Below are 26,707 nucleotides of genomic sequence, written 5' to 3'. Positions count from 1 at the left end.
CAAGTCCTTCTTGGCAAGGCTGACCTTGATCCCTTCATCCCCCAGCTGGTGTTGATACCGGGGGTTGCCCCAACCCAGGTGCAGCACCTTGCACTCGGTCATGCTGAACTTCTTGAGGTTCTCACAGATCGACCCCTCAAGCCTGTCTGGCATCCCATCCTTCAGATGAATGAAGAGCACTAGTCATCTTGGTGCTATCTGCAAACGTGCTGAAGGTGCACTTGATCCTGTCATCTGTGTCATTAATGAAGATATCAGATAGCACTGGTCCTAGTGCAGACCCCTAAGGGACACCACTGGTCACTGATGCCCATTGGGACTCTAAGCTGTTGATCTCTACCCTCTGGATCTGACTGTCTGACCAATTCCTAATCCACCTAACAGTCTACCCATCAAAAACATATCTATATAATTTTGAGAGAAGAATGTTATGAAGAACTGTGTCACAAGCTTTACAGAAGTCCAGATAAATGACATCCACAGCCCTTCCCTTGCCCACTTATGGAGTCACTCCATCATAGAAAGCTACTAAATTCGTCAGGCAGAACTTGCCCTTGGTGAAACCATGCTGGCAGTCCTTAATGACCTCCCCATCCCCTCTATTCTATGAAGTTTGAATTAAATAACAACAATCCAAGAGATCAATTCAGGTCTATTATAAAATAAAGATAAAACCTTGCTCAACAAGAGATTGTGGACTATGTATCTGTATGAATATATTAATTACCTCATGGCTTTTAATGATAGTTTCTTAAATTTTGAGTATCCTGCAAATTTTTCCTCATTAATGGAATGATGGTTAACAATTTCCTTAAGCAACAACAACAGTATATGGCAAGAAAGAACTTGATTTGGTTTCAAGATATTTACATGTTTGTGTGGAAAACCTATTCCAGAAAGCTAGCTGATATTTATACTCCCTTTCACACAGAGATTGTGTCACTGTAGAAATTTAGAACTATAGCTGAAACTAAATTAATTTCCCTTCATTTGTTTTAGTAGTATGTTACTTTCAGGGGTTTAGCATAACTGCAGCAATAAACAGCACGCACTATATAAGAATTAAGGCAAAATAATCCCAAAATAGCAATGGTAAAGGGCCTAATATTCACACTACCTATCATTTTTTCAGTGATATTCAAGGAAGTATTGGATAAATGGTGTTCTTCTAAAGACTTTTCCTCTTCAAAGGAAGTATTTTTATTTTTTTTCAAGGTCTTTACAAAACCATGGAGGAAAGCAAAAGATGGTATGTCTTCAGCTGTCAATACTATATTGCAAACAGCCACCACGGATACAATCCTGAATTGTTAAAAAAACCTAAAAGAGGATCTGACTTAAGTAAAAATAAAAAGGTTTAAACTCAATATAAGAAAGACTGAAAGCGGAATATACTGCACTTGCAAGCTTTCAATGGAGAAAGGACAAGCATTACAAATCCTCAGATGTGACTGCTTCCCCACCAAGTTTAAGTATCCAGAAATCACCAGGATTACAGTACTCACAAGGAAGGTTTAGTACCTCATTATAAAAACTGGCATGCTGTCCTTCTTAAACAATTATGTAAAATCAGGAACTGATCAGGAACTCAACAAATGTGACCCTCCATTATTTTCTGTTCCCTCCCTCAGCTACACTCCCTGCTGTTCTTGCTTTCTTAATATTCCTACCCTTACCTCCAGCACCCAAGTACCATTAGCTGTACCCTTTACTTTGCCACTCACCATACTAGTGGTAACTAATCTGAAGGGGCATGACAAACACTAACCTTCCCTCCCCTCCAGCTCAGTTAATAAATGTGCATGCCAGCTGTGTATCTGTCTTCTCTAGAATGGATTACTGTAACTTACAAGATGTGAAGCTGATGACAATGGCTCCTACTGGTACAGGATGCAGCTGCTTGCTTCCATGCTCTAGGCCACAGTGACATCTCAAAGCTCTATTGCCCATTTATTTTTAGATTCACTTCAAGCTCTAGGTTGCAGTCTCCAAATCTCAAATTTGTGGTACGTTAAAGTTTTAAAATTATTTGTGAATATTAGAAATTTACACTCCTCTTGAACAATACAAATCACAAAGCTCTACATGAGACTGTTTTACAATTGAAAATAAAAAAAACATTTCCAGTTATGGGATTCAACCTCAGCATGATCTTTCTGAGGATTTTAAAGGGATACAAGAATCTAATGATTTTTTTTTTATAAATGCTACAAAATTGTCCTTTTGGAAGGCACTCTTCCACAGCAGAAGAAAGCACACTATTATTTTCTTCCTACTCTATTTTGCAGCTAAAGACAAGAAGACTAATGAAAGAAAGGAGAAAACCTGTCCTTCAATAAGAGTTTTATCCTAAGAAGGCAAGAGTCAGAAGTTGAGTGGGATATCACTACTATTAATTCTACTTAAAAAGCACTGAGATACTATGGTTATAGAAAACAATATAAATCACTAAGATATATAAAAAATTATGGGCAACAAAGTTAAACTACAGAAACATTTTTAGACAGCAAAAATGCCTCTGGAATCTAATTTTCATTCCTTCTTTTTAAATGATCCCATGCATGTTCAGATTAAAGTAGAACTGTAATAATATCACTTGAATTCCATGCCTTGAAGAATCAGATACCTAACATCTGACTTATACGGCAATAAGACCACCTACTACGTCAAACTACGTAAACAGAGCTCTTGTCTTCACCAGGGAGAATGCTTAGTTCTCTCAGATGCTTATTTTTTTTATAATTTCACTGGTTTAATTTGCTTCATCTGCACTGGCTCAAGGACACAGAATCAGTCAAAAGAAAAGTAACGTTTTGTTGCTGGTTGGCATATACTGGGTTTTGTATTTAGAAATTAATAAGAGAAATTATTTTCCAGGTGCTTATTTTAGTTCCAGCTGCTCCACATGCCCAAGGTATTTTAGGAAGAAAACTGCATCATAATTCTCCCGTTAAATGAAAGTTAAAATTAACTAATCCCCCAAAAAAACCCCAAACACAAAAAAATTTGCTCTAAATTATCCTTTATTGCATATTTTGCCTGGAAATTACATTAAGTGTTCAAATCAATATGCAGTCTTTTCCAATAGAGCCATACATCTTACCTTGCAAGGCTGCTTGTTCTGCTTGTGTGTACATCCCCAGAAAGAAGTACGTACAGGCAAGGTTCACCCAAACATCTGGATTGCAAGTTGCTTGCTTGGTTAAAGCCTCATATTCCTGTAACAAAAGAGAGGGTTGATTTTTAAAAAATGCGTAATAGCACATATTTGTATTAAATATAATTCTTTCTTCCACAATTTTACAATGTATCATTGAATTACTGAGATCAAACAATTTATTCTGATGTTCACTGCAGTCCTTACAACAAAACTATTATTTTATGTCCCTACTTTTTTGTTTACAACACTATAACAGACCACAGGGACAAGCAGTGCCATAAATCATCACATATAAGCAAGATTTCTGTCAATATTGAAGTTCCAGAGATATAAAACATATTCATATTGTAAATATATTATAACAAAAATATTATTTACATATATAAGCCCCAATATATATATTATATAAAAGCATAAATATAAACAACTTCGGTTGCTTTCCTAAGTTCTCCTCTAGTCAAAGCTTGGGAGCCTAGGAGCCATAATCACCAGGGAAATCTCTTTGTGAATACTTACTGGAGCAAGTGTCAAATGTGTTTTTGTAAACCTGTAGGTAGTGTCTTAGTCTTTATTAAACCTGCGGAAATGTGTGTTAAGTCTGAGGTTATGCAATATAATAAGTGCAGGAATAATTTTTTTTGTACTACTAATAACTAAAATAAGTATTTTTAATTTGTGTTTAATTTTATCACATCCTTTTTTTAGTTCCTATTTTTGTGTATGTTTTATAATTATATATTAGTACAGTGGTACATGTATATAATTAATAAATGTATAGACATGTATAATGTGTATATAATTTGGGGGTGTGTACTCAAAAATTTCTTACTAATAGGGGTATAGCAAAATTTGAGATCACTGCATTAAAATGCAAGCCTATAAATCAGTATTGGGCAAATTCAAGATCTCCTTATAGATGAAGATTAGTAATTTGTAGTTAATATTAATAATCTGTTCCTGACTTTACCATTTCCCATTTTAAGATTTACAGCCAACAGCTATAGAAAGGCTCTAGAAAGCATATTCTGATATTTCTTACACATCCACATTGATTACATATCCTTTAATTCTGCCACACAAACTGCTTAATTTCTTGTTATCTGTGAAACAGCAAAAACTTAACAGATTAATCTTTCATTCTACTTCTTTTAAACAAAAAAACTTTGCAGCCACTAAATTATATTCCCGAAGATAAACATCTTTTCTCAGAGTAACAACAGGTACGAAAACCAGAGGTGGAGATCTCTAAATACCATTTTTTCCTGTGTCACAGTTCTGATAAACTCCTAGGAAGGGCCATCCCAATGGAAGTGCCTGCTGCTGGTGCTCCTGATCTCCATCCAGCCATGGAGGCAGGAAGCATAAGGCAAAGCAGGCAACGTCACTCAAGGTTCTCACAAGATCTGCTGAAGGAATGTCATCCATGTACTCCAGATCACTGCAAGCTGGTCATCCCTCCCAGCAAAACACACCCTCGACTCCATACTTGTTCCCCAAACATGAATTGGAAGTCCCCTCTACCTAGGGAGCGTTTAGAGATTGAGCCTCTGTGGGTGGGAGACTTCTTACCTCTCGAGAAAAGGACAGATATATATTTATACAGAATGAGATAAAATAAGCCATGCCAAAGGACAGCAAATCCCAGGAGTGCAAACATGCTGACAAAAATAAAATTTAGAGTTTGCAAGCATAAAAAAATTAATTTTTTTGTTGCCAAATAAAAGCAAGCTGCACTCCCAAACAGAGAAGATACTGATCCTACCAGTATCTTAAAAGCACCCTTAAAAGCCAGCTCAGTCTTGCTAGTAATTCAGGGACTAGCTGTCCAACAATATTTACAATAAATAAATAGAAAGTCATAAATATAATAATGATTAATATTTTTTAAAATAAAACATTTACATAGAGGCCAACCTTTTCTACCGAGGCCAGTTTGATCTTGACGTAGGCCCATTATGGAGCTCTGAGATACAGACCATTGCTGTTTATTGGGACCATCTGGAACCTTTCAAAATTCATTCAGATTAAATGCACCCAAAGGTCTCTTTTGAATAGGGCTTCAGGCAGATTAATTAGAAAAGACAAAGTGCATAAACACAAGTCACGTTCTGGCTTGGCCATTCCACGTAAGCACTATATAAAGAGTGTTCTAGCAGTACCAATGTGAATCTATGGAAACAGTAAATAAAAATTAGGACTATTAGTGCTCCTTATCCTGTAGTTCTGGGCCACGTGTCTGGACTATGTGCTATTGCCCCTTTCCTCACTGAAAGCCATTCAACATAAGCCTCTCAAAGACTACTTCACAAGAACTTCTCCCCCTTCTTTCTAAATAAACCAACAAACCCAAACAAAATAAGTACTCTCAAACTTGTCCTAGGACTCAACCTGCGGCATACTTTTGCCATCCAGCAGCATTAACAACTCCTTGCTATTTTACTCTCCTCCTCCTCCTCATGCCTCTATCACTAGATACATGCAGTTTTCCTCAAAAGCAGGCTGCCATGTTGATTGTCTACAACTATGGACACGTACTAACAATGCAGAGGGCCAACTCAGTGCCCTTATTACTTGTCTGGATTCTTCAAGCCCATAAAAACAGATGCTGAAAAGCCAATAAACAAGCAACATATATGGCTGCTAAAATGAGATACTTATTACAACCTGGCTATAGTCATCATAGAGAGGCCTAGAGAACTTCCAGAGCTAAAAAATCCCCTTTTTACTTTCTGTTTTCAGCTATCAGGAACTAGAGTGTACCTGTATTCTCACACTTCTCACAGAATTACTCAAGCATGAACAGATACTGCTCTTGGATGAACAATTACCTTAGTATAGCCCTTGTCCTTCCCCAATTTACTATTTGACTAAAATTATCCTGAGTCAAGCTGGCAGTGAAGTGGTAGAATAGCTCCTACTTCTCTGCCAGGACAGAGGTAGCAGATTGGAGAGACTGCTGCTGGGTGGTTATAGGATTTTGACAGAAACAATGCATTGAAGGCTCTAGCCTAGGGATCATTCTTTGCTCTCATGTGTGCAGTTGATGAGCCAAAATGGCATTACCAAGTCCAGCAGCTGCACCATGCCAGTGTCCTGTATGCCTAGGAGCAGAGAGTGCAGACTGTAAGCTTGAAACTTGTTCTTGAATCCAACCAAGAAGTGCACCTGCCCATGGCAATTTGTCTAGTAATTTGTTTTTAATATACGTATATAGATATAGGCACAGATATATAAAAAAAAAAGCAACTCCTTTTTTTAAGGCCCCAGCCAATTCAATTTATAAGACCAAGCAGCTCAGAAAAAGAATATCGGCCTGATGCTCTAATTCTGGTACTTGGGTGACACTGGGAAATTTTTCAGAAGATTTTAGATTAGAGCTATGAACAAGTGGCAGCAGCTGAAGAAAGACAGATGGGTTTTTCTCCATTATGGACATTAGATGTGGAAGATTCCAGAAAACTAATTAGATGTCATCATATACTAGGGAAGCTCTGGCTACCATATGATGCCAGAAAGACATGAGCTACTCAGTAAAAATAAATTTGTCCATGAAGGAAGCTAGTCAGTCCCCCAGGAAGAACTGCACCATGACTGCTGGAAGAGTCAAGCCCATTGCAATATCATTTGTAAACTGGGGTACAGCAGAAGGGATGACCCCACCAGACCAGAGGCAATGGCATAACCTTTGAGAAAGGCATCTGTTGTTAAGAAGGGGAAAGTATGACCCTAGTGAGGCTAAGTGCTCCACCTAGAGGATACCTAACTCTTGTTGATGTGCCTGTGATAAGAGAATGCGAGTTCTCTCACATAAATGTGACAGAGATTTTGCTGTCATTCTCTCTGAAAATATTCCTGGAGCTGGAATGGAGGTCTGTGTGTTTTTCACTTCTTCCCCATTTCTCCCAGTGGTGCATGATGGCCACAATTCCCAAGCTTCCCCAAAAGTTGCCATGCAGCCAACACGACTGGCTCATTATGAAAGTATCATCATTAATAAAAGCATTGAACAGTGTGATTTCTGAAGACCCTCATCAGGTACATGGAATACCAACCATAAGCTGTTAATACACTGACACACACTATGTGGTGTCACTTGCAGGAACACATAGCAGTGTGAATCATTTAGATTATGTGCAATGTCATGCTGGATAATTCAGCAGAATCTTTGACCCACAGTATTTTATTTACAGTGCTTTTGGCACTCCCAAAAGCGTGCTCCAAGATCTCAAGGGTATAAATTATCAAGGAATTTCTCCTTGAGAATATAGCAACAACACCTCTGCAACATAGCAGATGAGATAACAGGACTTTACATTTCAAGATGGAAGCTGATAACTGAAAGGCAGTTCAGCCTCCACAGTGGAATGAGACCTACAGCCTTAGAAATTAAAACTAGAGTGTTCTGTCCCCGAAGAAACGAGGTTGAGAGGCACAGGCTAATTTCCCACCTATCACCACAAAATGACAAAGCTATCAGGACTTATAACTGTGCAAAAAAAAACAGTATTAAATCCGGGAAGACAAGGCCTGTGATCTCTCACTTAAAAATTACACGATCACTCAAACTACAGATCGGTCATACAAATCTTTTATTGTCCCTCCTTGGGCAGAAAACCAGTAAAAAAGATGACGATGTTGCCGTTTTGAATAGCCTGAATCAAGAGCATCACCTAGTGGTGAATCAAACACCAAATGCAAAACCAATTAGGAAAATTCAAAAAAACCCAGTTGCCTTTTTGTTGAAGGAAACACATTAAATCTACTCTGGCTATAAAAGCATCTACTGGGTATTTCAAAAAGCAGAATTTATTTCAAATTTATTTTCAAATTATTTCTTATTTCAAAGAAATAGCAATTAACTTTTCATTTGTATATGAACATTTTTCTTTTTTTAAACTTTTGCTCCCTATTAACACCTAATGCCTACATGTAAATTAAATACTGCAACTGACTGTTGTATTCATATCTAAATTCCACCAGTCTAAACATGAATATTAATTTACCATTTTGCCCTGTACATTGTACATTCTATACTGTTTACCATCCATTTGATTCACTGAGCATTTCTAGTATCTCCAACAGAGATACTATTTTTTATACAATTTTTTAAAGGGCAGAGTGCCTTGTGCCGTTCTTACTTAGAAGCTTTAGAGTTTTCACCTCATGTATGCATCTTGTGCAAGCGACCATTTATCTAAGACAGAAAATATCATAATTGTTCTATAATCCATTTATTTTCTTTTTATTATGTTTTGTTAATACTTTAACATGTGTTTTTAATATTGATTCTGGGGAAAGCAAGTTGAAAGACTGCAAAAACAGCTATACTTTCAGTTACACTTCACAGTGAAGGGACACAACAGAACTGTAAGAGGCAAACATTAAAATGTATATATTTGAACAATTAACATATATTTTAGTGACTTAAAGCTTTTAGAAAAAAAAGACTGCCTCATTTAATTGAATTACCTAATAAAAGAAAATGCAAAGAAGAGCAATAAAGGACATTAAATAATCAGGGGTATCAACCTCTAAAGAAAGAATTTTTTCATACCTATCACAGAAATGCTACACAATGAAGACAGAAATATTATTAAACCTGAAAAATGAAACTGTGAAAACCCAGCTGCAAAAAAGGAATGATGGATTTAGATATGAACAATGACATTCAACAGAACAAATAAAGCTACTGAGCCTAGTATGAAAGAAGTCAGCGTATAACAATTAAAAAGTTCTATTTTCATAGGCAAAATACATTTTTTTTCCCAATCCAAACTGCTTCCCACAGCATCTGGCTTATTACTGTACATTTGTACCTTAACTGGCTAGCAGGGCTGTTCCCTATTACAGACCATCTTCCTCCTGTTGTCACTGCTTTATCACAACATCCCAATTTCCAAACTCGGGAAGCAAGATTTCCCCACCTTACCTCTAGAGCTCTCTTGTAATCACCCAAATGAAATGCACAGTATCCAATCCAAAGGTTGCCATCCTCCTCCTCCTCACCCACGTTCTGTTTAAACTTTGCAGAGAATAAAGAATGTAAGAATTTTGTCAGCTGACATAGTTTCTAAAGCCCCACAGATAACCATAGCAACACTAGACGATCATATATCGGGGATGGTTTGACAGCTGCGCATGCTGCTGGGGTGGAGCGGCTTTCACGTTTCGAAGGGCAGCAGGAGGCAGCCCTGGCAGGCCAAACCCGGCTCTGTGAAGCGGGGAGCAACAGGCGCCGCTGCAGGGAGCGGGAGGCTCACAAGGCAGGGGAAGGGGTGCTCTCGCCCCGCAGCCCTGAGGGCACAGGGCTGGCAGCGACGATTCCGCTCTCCCGAGGGGAGCCCGTCACCTCCAGCAAGGCGATCGCGCCGGTGAAGTCCCTCTGGGCCAAGAGTTCTTCCAACTGTGGCGCCTCCTTCCCTTTCTTCCTCCGCCTGTCTCCCGGCGGCGGGGTACCCCCCACGGCCGGCTTGGCCCGCGAGAGCATCTGGGCACAGAGCAAAGCGGAGCCGGGTCAGAGCGGGCCCTCCCTCGGCCGTGCCTGCCCCGCCGCGTCCCCCATCCTGCCGCCCCGCGCCATCCCGCGCTCCCTCACCGCCCCGCGCCATCCCGCGCTCCCTCACCGCCCCGCGCCATCCCGCGCTCCCCCGCGCCATCCCGCGCTCCCTCACCGCCCCTCACCATCCTGCGGCCGGGCCCGGGCTCCGCGTTGCGCCGGCGGCGCCGTTGCCGGGGTAACGGCGGGACGGCGGAAGGCCGCGGCGAAAGGGCGCCGGCTGACGAGCGGCGCCGTCCCCAGGGTTCCGCCTCCCGCGTGGCGGACGGCGCTCTCCGCGGCGGCCGCCTCGGTCAGGACCGCGCTGGTTCCTCTCCCGAACCCCGCGGCTCTTCCTCTGCTCGCCTTTGGCCCCTGGCCTGGACATCCGGGTGCCGCACTTGGGTAGCAATAGCGCCACGGATCTGGGACGGAGTGGCTGGAAAGGACCCGTGGGCGCTGGTTGACAGCGTGAGTCCAGGTGGCCGAGAAGGCAAATGGCATCGTGTCATAAAATGTGGCCAGCCCCTGTACACTCGTGAGGCCACGACAAAAACGACATTGAGGGGCTGGAGTATGTCCAAAGGAAGGCACCAAAGCTGCTGAGGGGTCCGAAGCACAAATCGAGTTGTCCCAAAACAGTTTTTTTTTTTCACCCGGTGTTCAAGAGGCTAATCCACATGCAGAGTCAAGGTCTTAGATGTATTTTCAGTTCTGCACAGAAAGGATGCTGGGTGGCAAACACACAAGCCAGCATGACAACTATGAAAACTTTTCATTGTTTATACATTTTAGTAAACAAAGGCATTAAGGTCCATTGTCTGAAAGTTACATAGTTCCCTTAATCAGTATTCTGTCATCTATTGATCAATGATTCTCTCACTTTTCATGCTGATTAGCCCACACAGTCAGTCTTTTGGGTCAGTGGCCGTGAGTGGTCACAATTTACCCACTGCTGATAACTTTTTACCCAGCTGGGGCTGATTCAGCAGAGTTGTGGAGTTGTCTTTATTAGTTTCTTCCTTGACTTGGGGGTTCTGCCAAATGCCCTTGTAGCCTGTAAATTTTATATTCCTTTTGTTCACTATCACTGGTACAACCTTATTCCCAAGCTTTGTTAGCCTCCATTTTGGTCTGAGATCACTGAAACATGTCAAGCCCTAAACCTTAACAAGGCAGCTCTACCAACACCTAATTTATCTTTCTAATGCCTGGACATTACTGAGAGCTTGCTCGTTAGCTGCGCCCTGTTTCACAGATTAAATCTCTTTTTGATTGGTCTTGAAAGTATACAAAGATAAACATCAAAGAACATTTTTACTTAAGACTAATAACATAATGATGAGCGGCTGAAGGAGCTGGAGTTGTTTAGCCTGGAGAAAAGGAGGCTCGTGGTAAGATGTGCTTGCTTTCTACAGTTACCTGAAAAGGTAACTGAAAACGGGTTTTAGCAAGGTGAAGGTTCATCTCTTCTCTCAAGTGACAAGTGGAAAAAACTTCAAGTTATGCTGTTGAAGGTTTAGACTGGGCATTAGGAAAAAATTATTCACTGAAAGGATGGTCAAGCATTGGAACAAGTTCTCCAGGGAAGTGATGGAATCACCATCCCTGGAGTGTTCAAAAGGCATGCAGATGTGGCACTCGGGGAACTGACAGACCTGCAGTGTTAGGTTGATGCCTGAACTCAAGGACCACAGAGATATTTTCCAGCCTTCTATGATTAGAAATGTCAGTGCAGAGGATTAAAACATTACACTACTGCTGACAACTAACTCAAAAACACATTCATGGACAGGACTGATAAAGTATCTGTAGGCAATATTCTTTCTGTTTTTTAAGAAAAAGTAACTGAAAATTTAATTTTACTACATTGCTTTCTTCTGTTTGTTTTTTTTTTTTTTTACAGAGATTCTTTCAGAAGACCCCGTTGTTCTAAGGATCAGCATAAATACAAATAAATTATCGACTCAAATGAAAGAGAGCTCTCAGCTGCTCCACTGGTTTCTCCCATTTCCAAGTGGCTCCTGAATTTGTATGTGGTGGATCCAAAGCTGGGCAATGCACAAGAGCTAACAGATGCACAGTGCCAGTGGGTTAGTTGTGGGCACAAGAACGACAGTGTCAACTGTGATAAAAAGTGATAGCAGCATCAAATTGACCAAAACATTTTTAGCATGTCTGGTGTAGACATTTTTACTAAGACACAATATAAAGTATGTGGACATATTATAATTTTTCCTCATATGAAACACTAAGATGACAATTCATAAATTAAAGACCAGTCAAGAAGTTTGTCTACTCTAGAACAATACTGGAGAACTGCTGCAATTCTTATCTCCACTATTCTTTTAGCCAGTGCCATTATCCTGAGTCTGTGAGCTGTAAAGTTATTAATGATCATGTTTATTTCCACACAAATTGCTGGCAGAATGGAAATTTACTTACACTAATGGCAGCACCAGGGAAATAATGCACCCATGACTAAACACCAAGGTAATCATCAGAGGGTGCAATGAATGTTTATATAAAAAATCAGAGACTGGAAAGTGAGATCTAAGAAAGGGAGAGGAAGGAGGGAAAGAAAATTTTAAAAAAGGAAAGAAAGAAAAAGCAAGAAGTAGAAAAACCCTCATTGTAATATAAACTAAAGCAAGAGGCTAGGACATGACCTTTGCATCACCAACAATCATGTGCTTCAATTTCCACAATATCTGAGTAAGATCATGTTCTTTCAGTAATGATGTTTTGCCATGTTCTGCATTTTGTTCCTTTGAAAATGCACCTGACAACATCTGACATCTCAAGATAAATGATACACAAAAGTGAGAGCAATGCTCACTTTGTAGCTGCTACAGCTACAAAGGCAATCCCTTGAGATGAGAAAATGGGAAATGACCCCTTTAAAAGCAAGGAACTTGAACAATACTTGTTTATTTTTGTTTATGGTATCAGCAACTGCTGAGTCTCATGATGAGAGAAGCTGAAACACCTAAGTTGATGGATCATGTGCCAGCTCCATCAACTATTACCCAGCTCAGGAAGGCAAACAACAGCCATGTCAGTTAAAGACCTCCAAATAGTGACATGAACATTCATCATTATGATCTTTATTTGGAAAGGGGAAACTTTAGTTTTCACTTGTGTTTATGTCTGTGATTTTTAGGGGTCTGTGGGAAATGCACCTTCAGAATTTTTGTGATATTTCCAGCATGTACTTGTCGTTAAGATTCAGTCAAGATAATAAAAAAACTGTTCTTGTATTTGGTTTTAGCATTGTATTTAGGTAAGTTTTTAGAAGTTTATGTATGTAGAACCGAAGGAGAGGAGGCAAGACAATCCACTGGTCCAGTGTGAGTCAGTGATAGAACTGAAAATGGAATGCATGGTTAGCTATATCTGCACTAACTTATCCAAGCCAGAAAGCCACATCACTGCAGGTGCTATGTCCCAAAGAATGCAGTCGTACTGGCTCAGGACATGTGCTGACATATTTGTACAGTGTTCCACTGCCACTTGGATTTACAAGATCAAGTGTACACTAGCTTGAAAATCTCATAACTCCATCCCAGCACATAATATAAACATGTGTCATGTTTAATAGAAAGAGGTTAATGAAACTTAAGTATATGTCCAGGACATAAATTATTACACATTCAAGGCATTTATCTTTGTAAAGATAAACAGAACAGTTGTTTGCCCATTAAGGATAGCTTACATTTTTTTCTTGACAGAGGTGTATCCTGCTGAGCATATAAAAGAGGCAAACCAGTATGCTGAAAAGGTGAATGTGTCCTGTCACTCTGGAAACAAAGTCCTTTAGAGAAAGAAAACAGTAGTTAAGAGGAAAGACTTCCTACTATTTATTTTTGTAGTATACAAGTTAGGTGGATAAATAATATTCACATCAAAATGTATATGTGTTGGGAAAGAGTTAACAGGAAGGAGAATTTCTTAATGGAGCTAGATGTTTATGACACATAACATATTTAGCTTCATTTTCTGGTATGTGGCAACATAATAGATCAATAGGAAGATGGGGCCACCACCCAAGCTGTTGGTAATATGATGCAATTCCACTTTTCTTATCCTTGTCTGTACTGTTCCTCTTACTGGATTGGTAACTGCTGATGAGAACAGTCAGTGCTTTGCAGTATAATTTCATTCTAATCTGTGTCAGCAACTAAATTATGGCAGGAACCTGAACTCTCAATAACCCATGGGAATGGCTATATTATCATGCTGTACTATCAGGATCGTGCATCACATGACCCACATGTTTTTATGTTGGTTTACAGGCTTGTTGCTTATCAGTTGCTGGTTCCAAAGGATAGCGTTTGCAAAATCTTTCTTTATGTTCTTTTGTAGTAAATGAAAAAGAAAAAAAGATCAGTTCTGAAAAGTAAATATAGCTGCTATGCAGCTGCTATATATGTATACTGTATCTATGTGTACAGCTGCTGTATATGTACACTATACAGCTAAATTCATAATAATTAACATTACTGTCCTCTAAGTCTAGATAGTAGAAGTATTGTAAAAATAATTAAAAAGGTGGGAAACAATATTTCATATCACTGGTCTACTCTCTAATACTGAAAGTTAAAGAAGACATCTTTTTATTCTCCAGTTGACACCAGTAAGTTATTGACTTTAAATAAACACAGATGTTACACTGCTGTATTTTTTTTCTTTTCTGTCTGTAACCGTATTTGTGATTCCAACTTCTAACAAAACTGAGAAAAAGGAAACGGAAACATTTATATTTTATTTTTCTTTAATCTGATTTTTGAAATCTTTTTAAAGACAGAGTAGAAGCTGCTAAAGTCCCAGACAATCAATATAATTTGGAATCAGACTTAGTAATACTGGGTAGAACTTGAAAACAACATAGATGTTTTTCAGCATTTATCCTATTGGCTAAATATGATCAACAATACAACATATAATGTCTTATGCATACTTATTAAAAAAATCTGTATTTTATGGAAACAATGTTGACAGCTTTGCTTATTCAAAAACATAGACATGATAGATTTCGTGCCACTGAAATCAAGGAAACTTGTTTTCAGAGTTAGTGAGAATTAAGAACTTAAGTGCAGCTATTTTTATTTATAATACTTTCAGATTTTTTTCTCTCCCTTTTTCACATTTTTCAGTTCTGCAATGCTGAAGACTTGGAGCATATCTTTTATTTTAATGGAATGTCATATTCTTGTGTACTGTCAAAATTCCTGGCTCTGGAGTAAATAAAAAATAATGTGCAATTGTAAAAATCGTTAACTTATCACAACAATTGTAATTAAATTACATTGAGAAATAATTGTAGCAAATATTCAGGGAAAAATTCAATTTTAAAGTACACTGTCAAAACATGTTGTTCTGCAAAATAAGATGATTGTATCACAATGCATGCTTCTTTAGAAACTAGTGGCTTGAAAAATGCTACCTTGGTTGTCTTTGGTACCAAAGAAATTGAAAATAAGCTGGCAATATGTTTGTGTTATTTTCAGACTTACTAAGACTATTGTTACTAACTACCACAAGTAGCAGTTTGACTGACTGCAGGTACTCGATACCTTCACCTAATTCTTTGGTTCTTCTGAGATTTCTGGAATTTTCATTCCATGTATTTTTCCTGTTTTCTCCTCTATGAGTGGTCAAGTGGAAATAGTGATTTGTAACTAAGTAAAAAATAAATTAGGCTGCATGCCAGAGTAAGATCCTAAAAATACCCATAGTAAAGGTGTTGAAGATAGTGCATCTCCAACAATCTCGACAGTTGCAATATATTGTGAGCTGATAGGCAAAGGAACTCTGTGGTGCCCAGGCTGGCCTATCATTCCCATTTTTCAGGACTTTCAGACTCTGCACAAAAAAAAAAAAAAGAGAAGCCACTGAAATGAGGAAGACCCTGTCACATGCAGCATTAAAAAAAAAAGAGTGGAAAATGTTCTATAGATCATAACCTTTCCTTGGCTGACAGAGGAACAAGTCTTTGCAATTTTTTGCTCTTCTTTTTCTCTGACTGTCCTTGAATTTTCCAGAAGACAGAACTTTTCAGAGTAGTTATAGATCAGGAAGTCAGTGCTGATTATCAGTTGCAAATATACCCTACAATATCTAGTTGTTTATTATTCAGTAAATCCTCGGGCAGAAGAAATACAGTGCTTTAAAGTGCTGTAAAACTAGGCACTGAAAGTCACTTTTAACTAAAACAAATGATGCAGTTCTCTGGTGAGTTAATTTGAGGTGGTATTTCTAACCTAACACTGACTATAAGATCACCTGATGAGAACTATTATGATGTTTTGTAGCCATACAATATATGGACAGATAATGTTGGTGAGGAACTGAATTTTTTTCTTCAGACAAATAAATACAGGTCCTGCCTATATGAATCTGAATCATCCCTGTGCTGCTGAAGCCAAAATAAGTGATAAACTACAGTGATTCAAGGGGAGACCTCCACAAGCTGTTAATCATTCTAGGATTACAAAGATGAGGGTCTCAAGCTGATGTTCACCTAACAACTGACTTCTTGGATAGACACTTGCATGTAGTGAAGATATGTAATACTGAGATCTTTTTTACTTTTCTTCCAAGATTATAGCAGTAGCTGATGCCTAGAAGCAACAGCTAAAAACAATGCACTGCGGATGTCAGATGCCATTTTTTAGCACCTTATTCCTTAGACAGTGATTAAATCTCAGCACTGTTAAGGGAGAAAAATAGTTCTAGAAGATGTGCTTTAAGGTTTTGTGGGTTGTCAGGAGAGGTTACCTTAGGCAGGATATTGCTGGTGTTTGAATTTCTTGCTCTGTTTCTCCACTCATGAGAGACACTTTCAGAGGAAGGCAGAGTTATTTGCATTTGCTTTCAGGATGCTCCCTACCTGTAGTTCTGTTGTAAGCCAGAATTTCTAGTTAAAGCTGCAGTCACCTACAGGAGTCAAAAAAGCTTTCTTTTTGCTTCCAACACATTATTTGTCTTCTGAGTTTCTGAACTGTATCCTTCGCTGACTAATCTTGGAAGTGTGAGAGCTGGCTCATGGTTGGAGAAAGGTTACTGAGATAGTGGAGAGAGTGCTCTAGAGAGATATGGAAGGTTTTTTTGAGTAGCTGCCTGGTTTGTATCACTGTTAACCTCTTGGGTTTATAAACTGTTAGATTGGACCTTATGAAGGAATTAGATGAGGTTGGCTCCTTGGGACCTTAGCTGTGTTCTGCAGCCAGGACACTATGAATGAACTGGTATTTGTGTCTCATCTATTTCTCAGGTCTAAAAATGCCTTAAGCAGAGGCTGCAACAAGGACAAAAATACAGAAGCTTCTGCTTTGCTTGTGAAAAACCTATCAGAGTTTGTACTTTACACATCTGACTCATTTATTTGCTTTTGCTTCTCTCCACCCTCATGAACATCTGTAGTATCAGTAACTGTCATATTTACAGTGCAGTGACACAGCTTTTCTTTGTCTCTCTTATGCCATCAGGCAGATGTTACTGATCAGTCTGCCAGGCAACTGTGTTTGATGTCCAAAGCCCCAGGGTACAAGGGAAAAGTATGGTGTTTGGCAGATTTCATGGAGATCTTGTTTCATCCTAGCTGCTGCCTCCCTGCTGCTCTATGTCACCAGATTCTTCTGTCATGGGAATTCATTGAGAGACTACACACACACCAAGCAATTAAAAAGTTGATAAGTCAACAATTAATTTATATCATATTCTGTCTGGGGCTGTGGCTTGTGACTGTAGGACAAGGGAGAGAGTAAAAAGAAATGCTGTGATAAGCCTATAGTTGATTTTACTTTTGTTTTTAAAGGATAGTTTCAACCTGCTAAGAAAAGTAAATAAAAACATTAGTAGATCCAAAGCCAGGGAGACTTCAGTGCCATTACATACAGCCTGTGGGATCAGCTGTGTAAAATACTCAGTTTTAGTTGCATTATCCATGCTGACTGTTTCTCCCAGATAGGCTAAGAAGAGTATAGAAATGCAAATCCTGCTCTGCTGAAGTTAATGATAAATCTCTTATTGACTTATATGGGATAAGTTTCAAGGACATTGGAAATGCCTATAAAATGAGCCAGTGATGAGCAGATGATCTCCACATGAAAAGCCGTGTTCCATTCTCAGTCTGTGGCTCTAGCCAGCCATACTAGTCCACATGTTTACATGACAGACTGTTAATTTAGAATTACTGTATTATTAATTACAAATGTTAGATTAAATATGCAGAGATGTTTATGAAGTACTTTTAAATGCTGGGTCATGGTCTTATCTGGGTATTAGAAAGATACAAGCAATAGTTATTTGGTATTAAAATAGAATCACATAAAAAGGTCTGTGCAAATATATCTGAGGTGTATTCAATACCTTCTAAATATAGGTTTTGAAAAATGACATGAAATTGCAGTCTTGTTTTATGCTACAAGCCCTGTTACTTACATTGTTTCTGATTATTTTCATTATTTGTCTTAAAACTATTTCAGGAAGGTAATAAAAGTTAATTGATTTATTATCTGACAGCCTCAGTGTAGGTTTCAGTAGAAAAACAGAACCTATTGTATGTGTGCATAAACAGCCCGTATTCAGCAAAAGCACACTCTATACTTTATTTAAATTTGTTTCCTTTGTGCCTAGAGTGCCTAGAATTTTCCATAAGGCTTGTGGGTTGGCGGGTTTGTTTGTTGTTTGTTGTTATTTTGTGGGTTTTTTTAATGATTTTTTTAACTTTGGTCCTGCAGGTCTGAAAGACCTTCAGCTTTGCTAATCCTTATCTGATGCAAGAGGTTCATCACATAAAGTATGAATATCTAGGGCCCCCATTTGAGGAGGTGGGAAAGGGTGATGAGAGCAGCTCCCCAGTGTGTCTAGGGCAGACCCAGGTGCTTTGGTGCACAGTGCTGGGTGAGAATGAGTGGACAAGCCTTGCACTGACTCTGTAAGAAGAAAGAAAGGCTTTGGTCTGAAGGACTGCAAGTGGGACACTTTTGCCAACACAAAAAGTATTTCACTGTTATAAGCTAAAGGAATGAAATTGGTAACTTATCACAGAAGAAAATACACCCTCAATTTATGAGCTCAATCAGCAGAGATGGTGTGGCAGTGTAATCAAGAGATGTAGGGCAATGCAAACATGAAGTAACCATCTGTTTTCCTATAGGCTTTAACTGACCTTATATTCTATTTCCATTTTGAAGAGTTGTCTTTATGGTTCATTTGTCCCTCCCTCTTCTCTCAGCTTATGCATGTGATGAAGAGTTAGTGCACTTATCATCAAGGTTTCTGGCAATGTTTCAGTTTATAGCCTCAGCCTTTCCATGAGCAAACATTCTCAGCAACCTTTAGCCTCTCTCTTTTCCTGAGTTTTGCTGCTGCTAGTTTTTCACCTTGAAGTGCCACCTAGTACACTGGAGGGACGGGCAGAGGTGAAGGCAGGGAAGGGGATAGGGAAGTCCAGGAGAGAAGGATCACACAGCCCGTCTTTGAATCTACAGAGTGGAAATATCTTTCTTTCTTTCTTCCTATCCAGGAACAAAATCAATGTAGGGTATCTGAAAGAAAGAGAGTTAGAAGACAAAAAGAAGTGGGAGGGCACAAACAATGGGTCTAAACTGAGCAAGGATGAAGGAACTGGTATTGGTGCTGGCCGTTTGGCCTTTGTTTTCCTCACTGCAGCTGCTGAAGAAAGTGGCTTCAAATCGGTGTAGCAACAACAGTTATGTGATCAATGTGATGCTCATGAATTACTCGGATTTCCCATTAAGTACTGATAGTTTGAAGTTAGCTGTGAAACAAGCCTTGGACAGGGTACAAAAGGAATTCCAGATGACAGGTAAGCCAATGGGTGTTGGTTGCCCCTCTATTCCTCTGATTTCTTGTCACACTTTGTGTCACAGTTTTATACTCATCTGATCTTTAGCAAGGTGCTTCTCAGACAGACTCCTTGCTTGCCTACCTTATGTAGATCTTATGGAAATAATGACCTCTCTTTGTATAAATAGAAGTGCTCTACAAATGGGCAGAACCATATATATTTTCATGGTGTTTGGGCAGACTCTTCCTGCATGCTTCTCTGGAAATGTTCAGCTGGGTTTGGTAATGTGGAAATTATTGAACTGGATCAGACAAGACCAGTGATCCATCTTGTGCAGTAATTGGATTGTTCTTGCTTCTTCTCCTGATTGGATTAACCTCTACTTCTGAAAATAATTTTCCTCTTGACCTTATCTGTTGATCAGATCATGATCTGAAGTGTGAAGAATTTACAGTTCATATTTTCCTTCATTTAGAATTATATTGCTTTCATTTATTTTGATATCTTGTGTCTTTCAACATCACCAATCTACTGTCACTCTCTAGAATATCATGGGAAAAAGAGATTCCAAGGAAATAATAAAATAAATAGTATCTATTCCCTATCTGCCCTCTAGTTTAAGACATTTTGTCCAATTTTATTGGAAAGAGGTCTCTCAGTTACTTCTTACAGAGCCTTAAAAAAATTGTCTAGTAATGGTCAACACTGGAAGTACTTTTTACTAAAAGTACAAACACTCAACATAAATCAGCAGTCCACCTTGGAGCAGACTTCACAGTCACATCCATCATAGTGGGGGTTAGGTTGTAGGTAGACTTTGCAGAAGCCGAGTATAAGGCTGCTCAGCCCTGTGTCAGGAGAGGAATAATAGCGTATTAGTAGTTACCTGCAATTCATTATGCTGTTTGCTTTTACTTTTGTGTTACAGGAGAAAATGTTACAGTGGATGCCATCTTCCACCCCTTTACTTCATCATTCTATGTCTCACAAGCCTGCCGTACTAGCACCTGTGAAGGTGTGGAGCTCATCAAAACCATTTATGTGAGTAGCAGACTTCTTTCCATCTGCCTGGGTGTGCATGTGTCTCTGTCTTTCCTTCTTAACCTTTGATCCTGCTATTCAGTTCCAAAGAAATTTGACATGGAAATGAAGTTTTTAAAGAGGTGTTCCTGTATGTTTTGTGAAAAGAATTAGGCAAATACTGGAGAGAGGTTCTATGAATGCTTCCCAGAGAGTGCTTTCAGCTTTTGTCTCCTTTTCCTGTGCTTAAGTTACCTCCTTTTTATATCTGCACAACTCTTTGTGCAGTCAGATAGCCAAAGCAATCCATTTTAAAAAAACCCAAATAACAATTGACAATCAAACACTTGAAACAGCCTGAGCAGAGCAAAAAGGTCAATCTCCAACTGAATCAGATCCTGATCTGGTTCGAGATCAGTTTACACAATACACAAAAGAAAGAGCTGTGGTGAGGATGGGGACATGGGCAGAGAAATCATTAGGCTGTCACTGTTACAAATGAAATGGTATGGAACTATGCCCAAAGGGCAAAGATGAAGTGCTTACTTCTCACTAGAAGTCACAGAAGTCACGTGAGAGAAACTATGTGAATACTTTAATATGAGGAAAAGCTTTAGTTAAAATCAGTGCATTACAAGTACCTGAGTTTCTGAGGATTTTCACACCTCTGGTCAATCCAATGGAAATTTTCAAGTCTACTAATCTATGACCATGCTCTTAGGCTTTGTTAAGAAATTGTCCCTCATGACACACAAAGATACAGGTCAGGTCTCATTTGATGGTCATGGAAGGATTTTTTAAAATAGTAGTTTCATATGCACTTATTTAATAATTTTTCTGATACACAGGACCTTGTAATAGCAACCACCCTGTCTTCATCAAGTGCAAACTCTTCTGGGGTGCAATTTCAAATGCACAACTGTAATAATATTTTAATCCTTACTTGCTGTCTGTGTCTTAACAAATGGTGTACTCTATCTTTTTTTGTCTTTCTGTGGTATTTTTTCCTCCTCTCCTTTATGTTTGTTCTTTTAAACTTTAAACTTTTTTTTTCTTCTCTTGCTTTTGCTAGGTAAAATCTGTGACTCCTCATATCCTACAATTTTCTTCATTCTCCCATCCTCCTCTCTCTGCCACTCCTCTGCTTTATCCCAAATAACCCTTTTTGATTCCTTGCAGGATTCTGGCACACTTGGCTGTGCTGTCATAGGACCAGCTTGCACTTATGCCACCTACCAAATGGTCTCGTAAGTACCAATTCTTCCCCCTTATATTGTGATGTTAAAGATGTCAGCTGCTGAATGAAGTTGTTTTGTGAGCAGCAAACCTGCAGAGACACTGGTGTTTAGAGTACAGGAGACACCTCGAGGTCTACAGTCAAGGCAGTAAGACTTTTATTCATAGCCACTCTGTTTGGTAGGTGGAAAAAAATCCCCTTCCAAAGCCCATGGATAAAGCTTTAGTAGGGAAACTTCTAATTCCTGACAATAAGTTGAATGATTGATTGAGGAGCAGCTGGAGAGCAGCCTTGCAGAAAGGGATCTGGGGGGTGCTGGTTGGCACCCCCAGAGTCAGCAGTGTGCCCAGGCAGCACAGAGGGCAAACCCTACCCAGGGGTGCATCAGGCACAGCATCACCAGCTGGTCAGGAGAGGGGATTATCCCACCGTACTCAGCAGTGGTGTGGCCTCACTGTGAGCACTGTGTGTAGTTCTGGGACCCACAGTTCCAGAAAGATGTGAAGGTCTTTGAATGCTTATAAAGCTGGTGAAAGGGCTGTAAGGCTTGTCCTGTGAGGAGCTGAGGGCACTGGGTTTATCTAGTTTGGAGAAAAGGAGATTGAGGGGAGAACTTGTTGCTTTCTACAGCTTCCTGAGATGGCAAGTATAGAGGGAGGTGCTGATCTCTTCTTCCTAGGATTCAGCAACAAGACAAGTGGGAATGATTCAAAGCTGTGTGTATAGGTTGGACATTAGGAAACGTGTTTTTAGCAGAAGCATGGCCAAACACTGGCACAGGCTTCCTCAAGAGATGAATCATACCTTAAGCTTGTCATGTTTAAAAGGCATTTGGACAATGCAGTTAGTAAGTGCTCTAGTGGAAGATGTCCCTGTCCATGGCAGGGGGTTTGTAATGAGATGATCTTTAAGGACCCTTCCAACTCAAACCATGCTATGTTTCTATGAATAACATGCTGTAGCTTTTGGTCAGTCCTGAAGTAGTCAGGACTGTATGATTTTTGTAGGTCCCTTTTAACTGAAATAATCTATTCTCTTCTAAGTTTGTCAGAAAAAAAAAAAAAAGCCTGTTTAATTAGAGAAATACTCTCCCTGTCATTTTTTATTACATCATCTATTTCTATTACATCATCTGTTTCTATTGCAATAAGTAAAACCCCTGTAATTGGGGAAGTGAACGTTACCTGGAAAATAAAATTTTGTCACAATAATGCAAAAAACTCTTACTGCCATAGTTTTTGCAGACAAAATTCTCTGTGATAAGAAAACAACATACAAGAGCAAGAACATTTTGAGTTTAGTCTGATAACATCGCAGCATCCAAGAATATACTTTTGTCCTTAAAAGCTTACTGTCTCTGTGTATAAAATGATCTTTGTTTTACAAATACCTTGTCAGCAAAGGGTTGCCTTAATTTTTTCTCCCTGACTGCTGCTATTGCACAGGTCCTAAAATACTCTTTTGTTAAACAAAAAAGATTTTTCCTTTGAATTGTAGAAGTAAAGCTTTTTTGATGGCAAGAAGCTGTCACCCTGCAGCGCTGTCTCAATAAAGTGATTAAATCCATCCCATGGTAATGGCAGCCAGGTAGCAGAAGCCTGTCTTGAGCCTTTGGACTCCTGTCACAACCCTTGGGACTGAAATGGTGTGTGGTACCCAAAAGGGCAGGGGTAACGGGGACTGTGTGAGAAGATGCCTAGAGCAGTTCAACTGGGTTTTTGGTACCAATACAGACTTGAAATTTGCTTGTGTTCTTGAGGAGCCTTCTAGTTCAGGTTCAAATTGTGTTAAACTAACTCAGGGCACAAGAGGAGAGGGAGGTGAGGATGGAAATCAGTAGCTGCCTTGGTGCAACAGCAATCTGTTCAGACTTGTCTCTTATCTCTTTCTTCAGACTTGAAACAATACTGAGCCTGCCTCTGATCTCTGTAGGGAGTTTTGGTCTGTCCTGTGACTACAAAGAAAACCTAACCCGCCTTCTGACCCCAGCCAGGAAACTGAACCAATTCTTCTATCATTTTTGGAGACATTCTGGGCTGCCATTCAAAACCACGACCTGGGAATCTGTCTACATTTACAAGAGAACTGAAACCTCAGAGGCCTGCCTCTGGTAAGATCTGGATCCACCTCTGACCCAGCTCTTGATAAATGCAGTCTCCACCCTCAGACATGATTTCTGCAAAGTATTCTCTCAGTCCTACACTTTAGGAGGTGCCTTACTATTACCAAGGAATGAGAGAAGGAAAAGATGAATTGTAGCTTTCAGTTGTAGCACTTACCTGACTGTTTCTCTCAGTCTATTTTAAATATTTGCAAGCCTTTGCTTTTCCTTTGGACAACATAGCCCACATGTCATCTGTGATGAAAATACTTGTTTACAGCCTTCTTAATATAAATAGTGTGACATGAGAGGCTCCTCCACAGGCTCCCTATAAATGCCTTTTTAGGGCAGGGGTCTTACTAAACTCTTAAAATGTTTCTCTGCATTAATGGCTTCAATCTGTAGGCACTATTTCCAAAGCTCAAACTTTATATTTCTTCAAAATTACCCCAGTGATTGCAGAGTTTAAGCTATATTCTCATTAGTTTGGAGCAAAGGAGACAGCTTTCATTTTGTGACCTGAAACATCAGGTTGTGTTTTATTCTCAGAAATGCTGGGTTTTCTCCTTGCCTGAAAACAAAGGCTGCTTTTAGACAAATAGACTCTTCAATATACCAGTATTTAGAATTATTTTTCTATTTTTTAGTCTTATTTAACTTTCAGCTCATGTGTGTGTGTCTGCTGCTTTGATTTTTTTTTTCCAACTTTGGGATATAAAAAGCTGATTAATTAAAAAAAATCTAATTTCTCCTACTAATTTTGTAAACGTAGCAGAGAGGTAGCAAAGAGTTCATGGAAATAACAATTATATGTATTTCTAATTCATAACCTGAGAGACTTGCAGAATTCTAAGCGAAATTTATGACTGCATTTGCTTCAGATTGATAGAAGCATATACTTATGGAATATTTTGGATACAGAATTAAAAGAATTTTTTCTGAATTAGGAGACCTAAAACCTGATCTCCATTTAACTCTTCTGTAGGTATTTATGGAATTTTATTTTTTCCTTCTTCTTTCTCAGTATAGATAGCAACTTGATCACATGATGTAATTGCTATGATCACCTCTCTTTGATGTTTTTAAATATCAGTGCACTTGGTTCATTTCTTATTACAATTCCTACACCTCCATGTTTGCAGCTGTAATTGCCAATTCACTACACACACTTCAGCTAAATCCCTTTAATTCTGCAGGTTTCATACCTTTCAGTGAAATAATTGCATGGAAGTTATTTCTGACCTTTCCAAGTGTTTCTTATTTCACTTTTTTTAATGCTTCTGACCAGGACCTTATTTATGATTTCAGAATTGTTAAAGTCCCTTTATTATTGAATTAACAACAAAAAAAATTAATTTTGTATCTCTGCCCACTTTTCATCCTAATTTAGTTGGAACCATGCATCTCATCTTGCCTTAATAGAAACTGTCAACATGAAGGTTTTTGAAGTATAATTTAAAAAGATCCATTTTCTCTAAAGCACAAGTATTACTGCATGAGCTAATTGGTTTTCCCCATATACATATAAAAATAAATTAATACCCACAGTGATAGCAAAATCAGGTTATGTTTCAAATATGCATATGTTTCTGTAAATTAGCGGTTAATGATTCTGTTCCTGAAGGAAAAAAAAAAAAAAAAAAAGGAAGCAAAAGTTATTTAGTAGCTCATAGGACTGAGATCTCAGTGCTGGTAGATCAAAGGTTACGTAGTTTGAAAACAAAGAAAGTTCTTTTGGTTTCCCCTCTGCATTACCTTTATTTCAGATAGAATATCTCTTCTCAGAAATACCATATTGAAGCAAGAGTAAAATTCAGGAGATGACTGTTTTTCCTTAATCTTTTAACAAAGTTTACTTGCTTGCTTTTTTTGCTAAGCTCATTTTTCCCTTCTAGTTTTAAGTGATTCTGTTTATGTTTTTTTGTTGCTGCTTTTCTTCCTTTACTTCTCTCACAGTCAAGGTACATGTGTTGTTTTTATCTCAGTTCTTTCTGTAGTTCCTCTTTAGTCCTTTGAACCTTCACATGTTCCTTCTTACATTACCACTGATATCTTAAATAGCAGAGTGTCCTGGCTCTGCCTCCTGTGAGTCTCACTTCCTGCCGTTTCCTCATATCTCTGACTTTTTTTTTCTTAGTTGTCTTATTAGATCATTGCATTGTCCAAATCCACTCTTTCTATAACCATGCTCAAATACCTGTGGTTGACTTTCCAAGCATTTCTGCATCTTTTGTGACATGTATTGATTCTTTCACTTTTATTGTTGCAGAAAAGTTTTCATACAAGCTTATAAACACTCTTGTGTGCTCTGAACAGCCCATCTTGCACTGTAGTTGATTTAGGAAAATGTGAGGAGTAAGCAATTTCCTGACAGTATCTTTGCTCCCTTGTGCCAGGTACATGAATGCTTTAGATGCTGGAATCACAGAGTTCTCTGAAAAACTCAAGTTCAAGGATATTTTAAGAACTCCAGAGCTGCTTAAAAAAACTGTGAAAAATCCAAACCGGAAAAGCAATGGTAAGGAGGGGTTGAGGCTGCACTGTCCCTACAAGTGAGTTAGTTTTCCAAGGAACTCAAACCCATCCCTTAGTTAGGTTTTATGGAAAGCCTTTCACCAGAGATGGTGTAAACAAAGATATACCATTTTTCATGGATGTAAAGATAAAATGGCACAAAGTTCCTAGATTCCTCTTTTCATCCTCATAAAATATGGGGGAATATCCTGATTCCTGAGAGCTTTTGGGGTATATTATCCCATCTAGGCACAAGCTCTTTTTTGTGAGTGATTAAGAAATCCAGGGATCACAACTTCTCTAAGAAGGGCTTTAAATTCTAC

The 26,707-nt window shown here is 38.9% G+C and overlaps 2 protein-coding genes across 3 annotated transcripts in view; one reads left to right on the top strand and one right to left on the bottom strand.

Annotated features, from left to right (window-relative positions):
* IFT56 (intraflagellar transport 56) overlaps nt 1-9,928 on the bottom strand; it is a 55,866-nt gene extending 45,938 nt beyond the window's left edge. For both annotated transcript variants that reach the window (XM_021552803.3, XM_021552801.3), the window contains exons 1-4: nt 9,842-9,928; nt 9,510-9,647; nt 9,090-9,182; nt 3,104-3,218 (exon numbers count right to left, since the gene is read on the bottom strand). In XM_021552803.3, the coding sequence (XP_021408478.1) occupies nt 3,104-3,218; nt 9,090-9,182; nt 9,510-9,647; nt 9,842-9,844 (349 nt within the window). In that variant the 5' untranslated portion in view covers nt 9,845-9,928. The remainder of the gene's footprint in view (nt 1-3,103; nt 3,219-9,089; nt 9,183-9,509; nt 9,648-9,841) is intronic.
* Nucleotides 9,929-19,236: 9,308 nt separating this feature from the next.
* GUCY2C (guanylate cyclase 2C) overlaps nt 19,237-26,707 on the top strand; it is a 43,728-nt gene continuing 36,257 nt past the window's right edge. Inside the window, exons 1-5 of the mRNA XM_077783136.1 lie at nt 19,237-19,530; nt 20,441-20,553; nt 21,712-21,779; nt 23,664-23,879; nt 26,267-26,388. Coding sequence (XP_077639262.1) covers nt 19,320-19,530; nt 20,441-20,553; nt 21,712-21,779; nt 23,664-23,879; nt 26,267-26,388 — 730 coding nt within the window. The 5' untranslated portion in view covers nt 19,237-19,319. The remainder of the gene's footprint in view (nt 19,531-20,440; nt 20,554-21,711; nt 21,780-23,663; nt 23,880-26,266; nt 26,389-26,707) is intronic.

Source organism: Lonchura striata, chromosome 5, assembly GCF_046129695.1.
Source record: "Lonchura striata isolate bLonStr1 chromosome 5, bLonStr1.mat, whole genome shotgun sequence".
In the NCBI taxonomy this organism is placed as follows: domain Eukaryota; kingdom Metazoa; phylum Chordata; class Aves; order Passeriformes; family Estrildidae; genus Lonchura; species Lonchura striata.
Note: the sequence above shows the minus strand (reverse complement) of the source record. Positions and strands in the feature narration are given on the sequence as shown.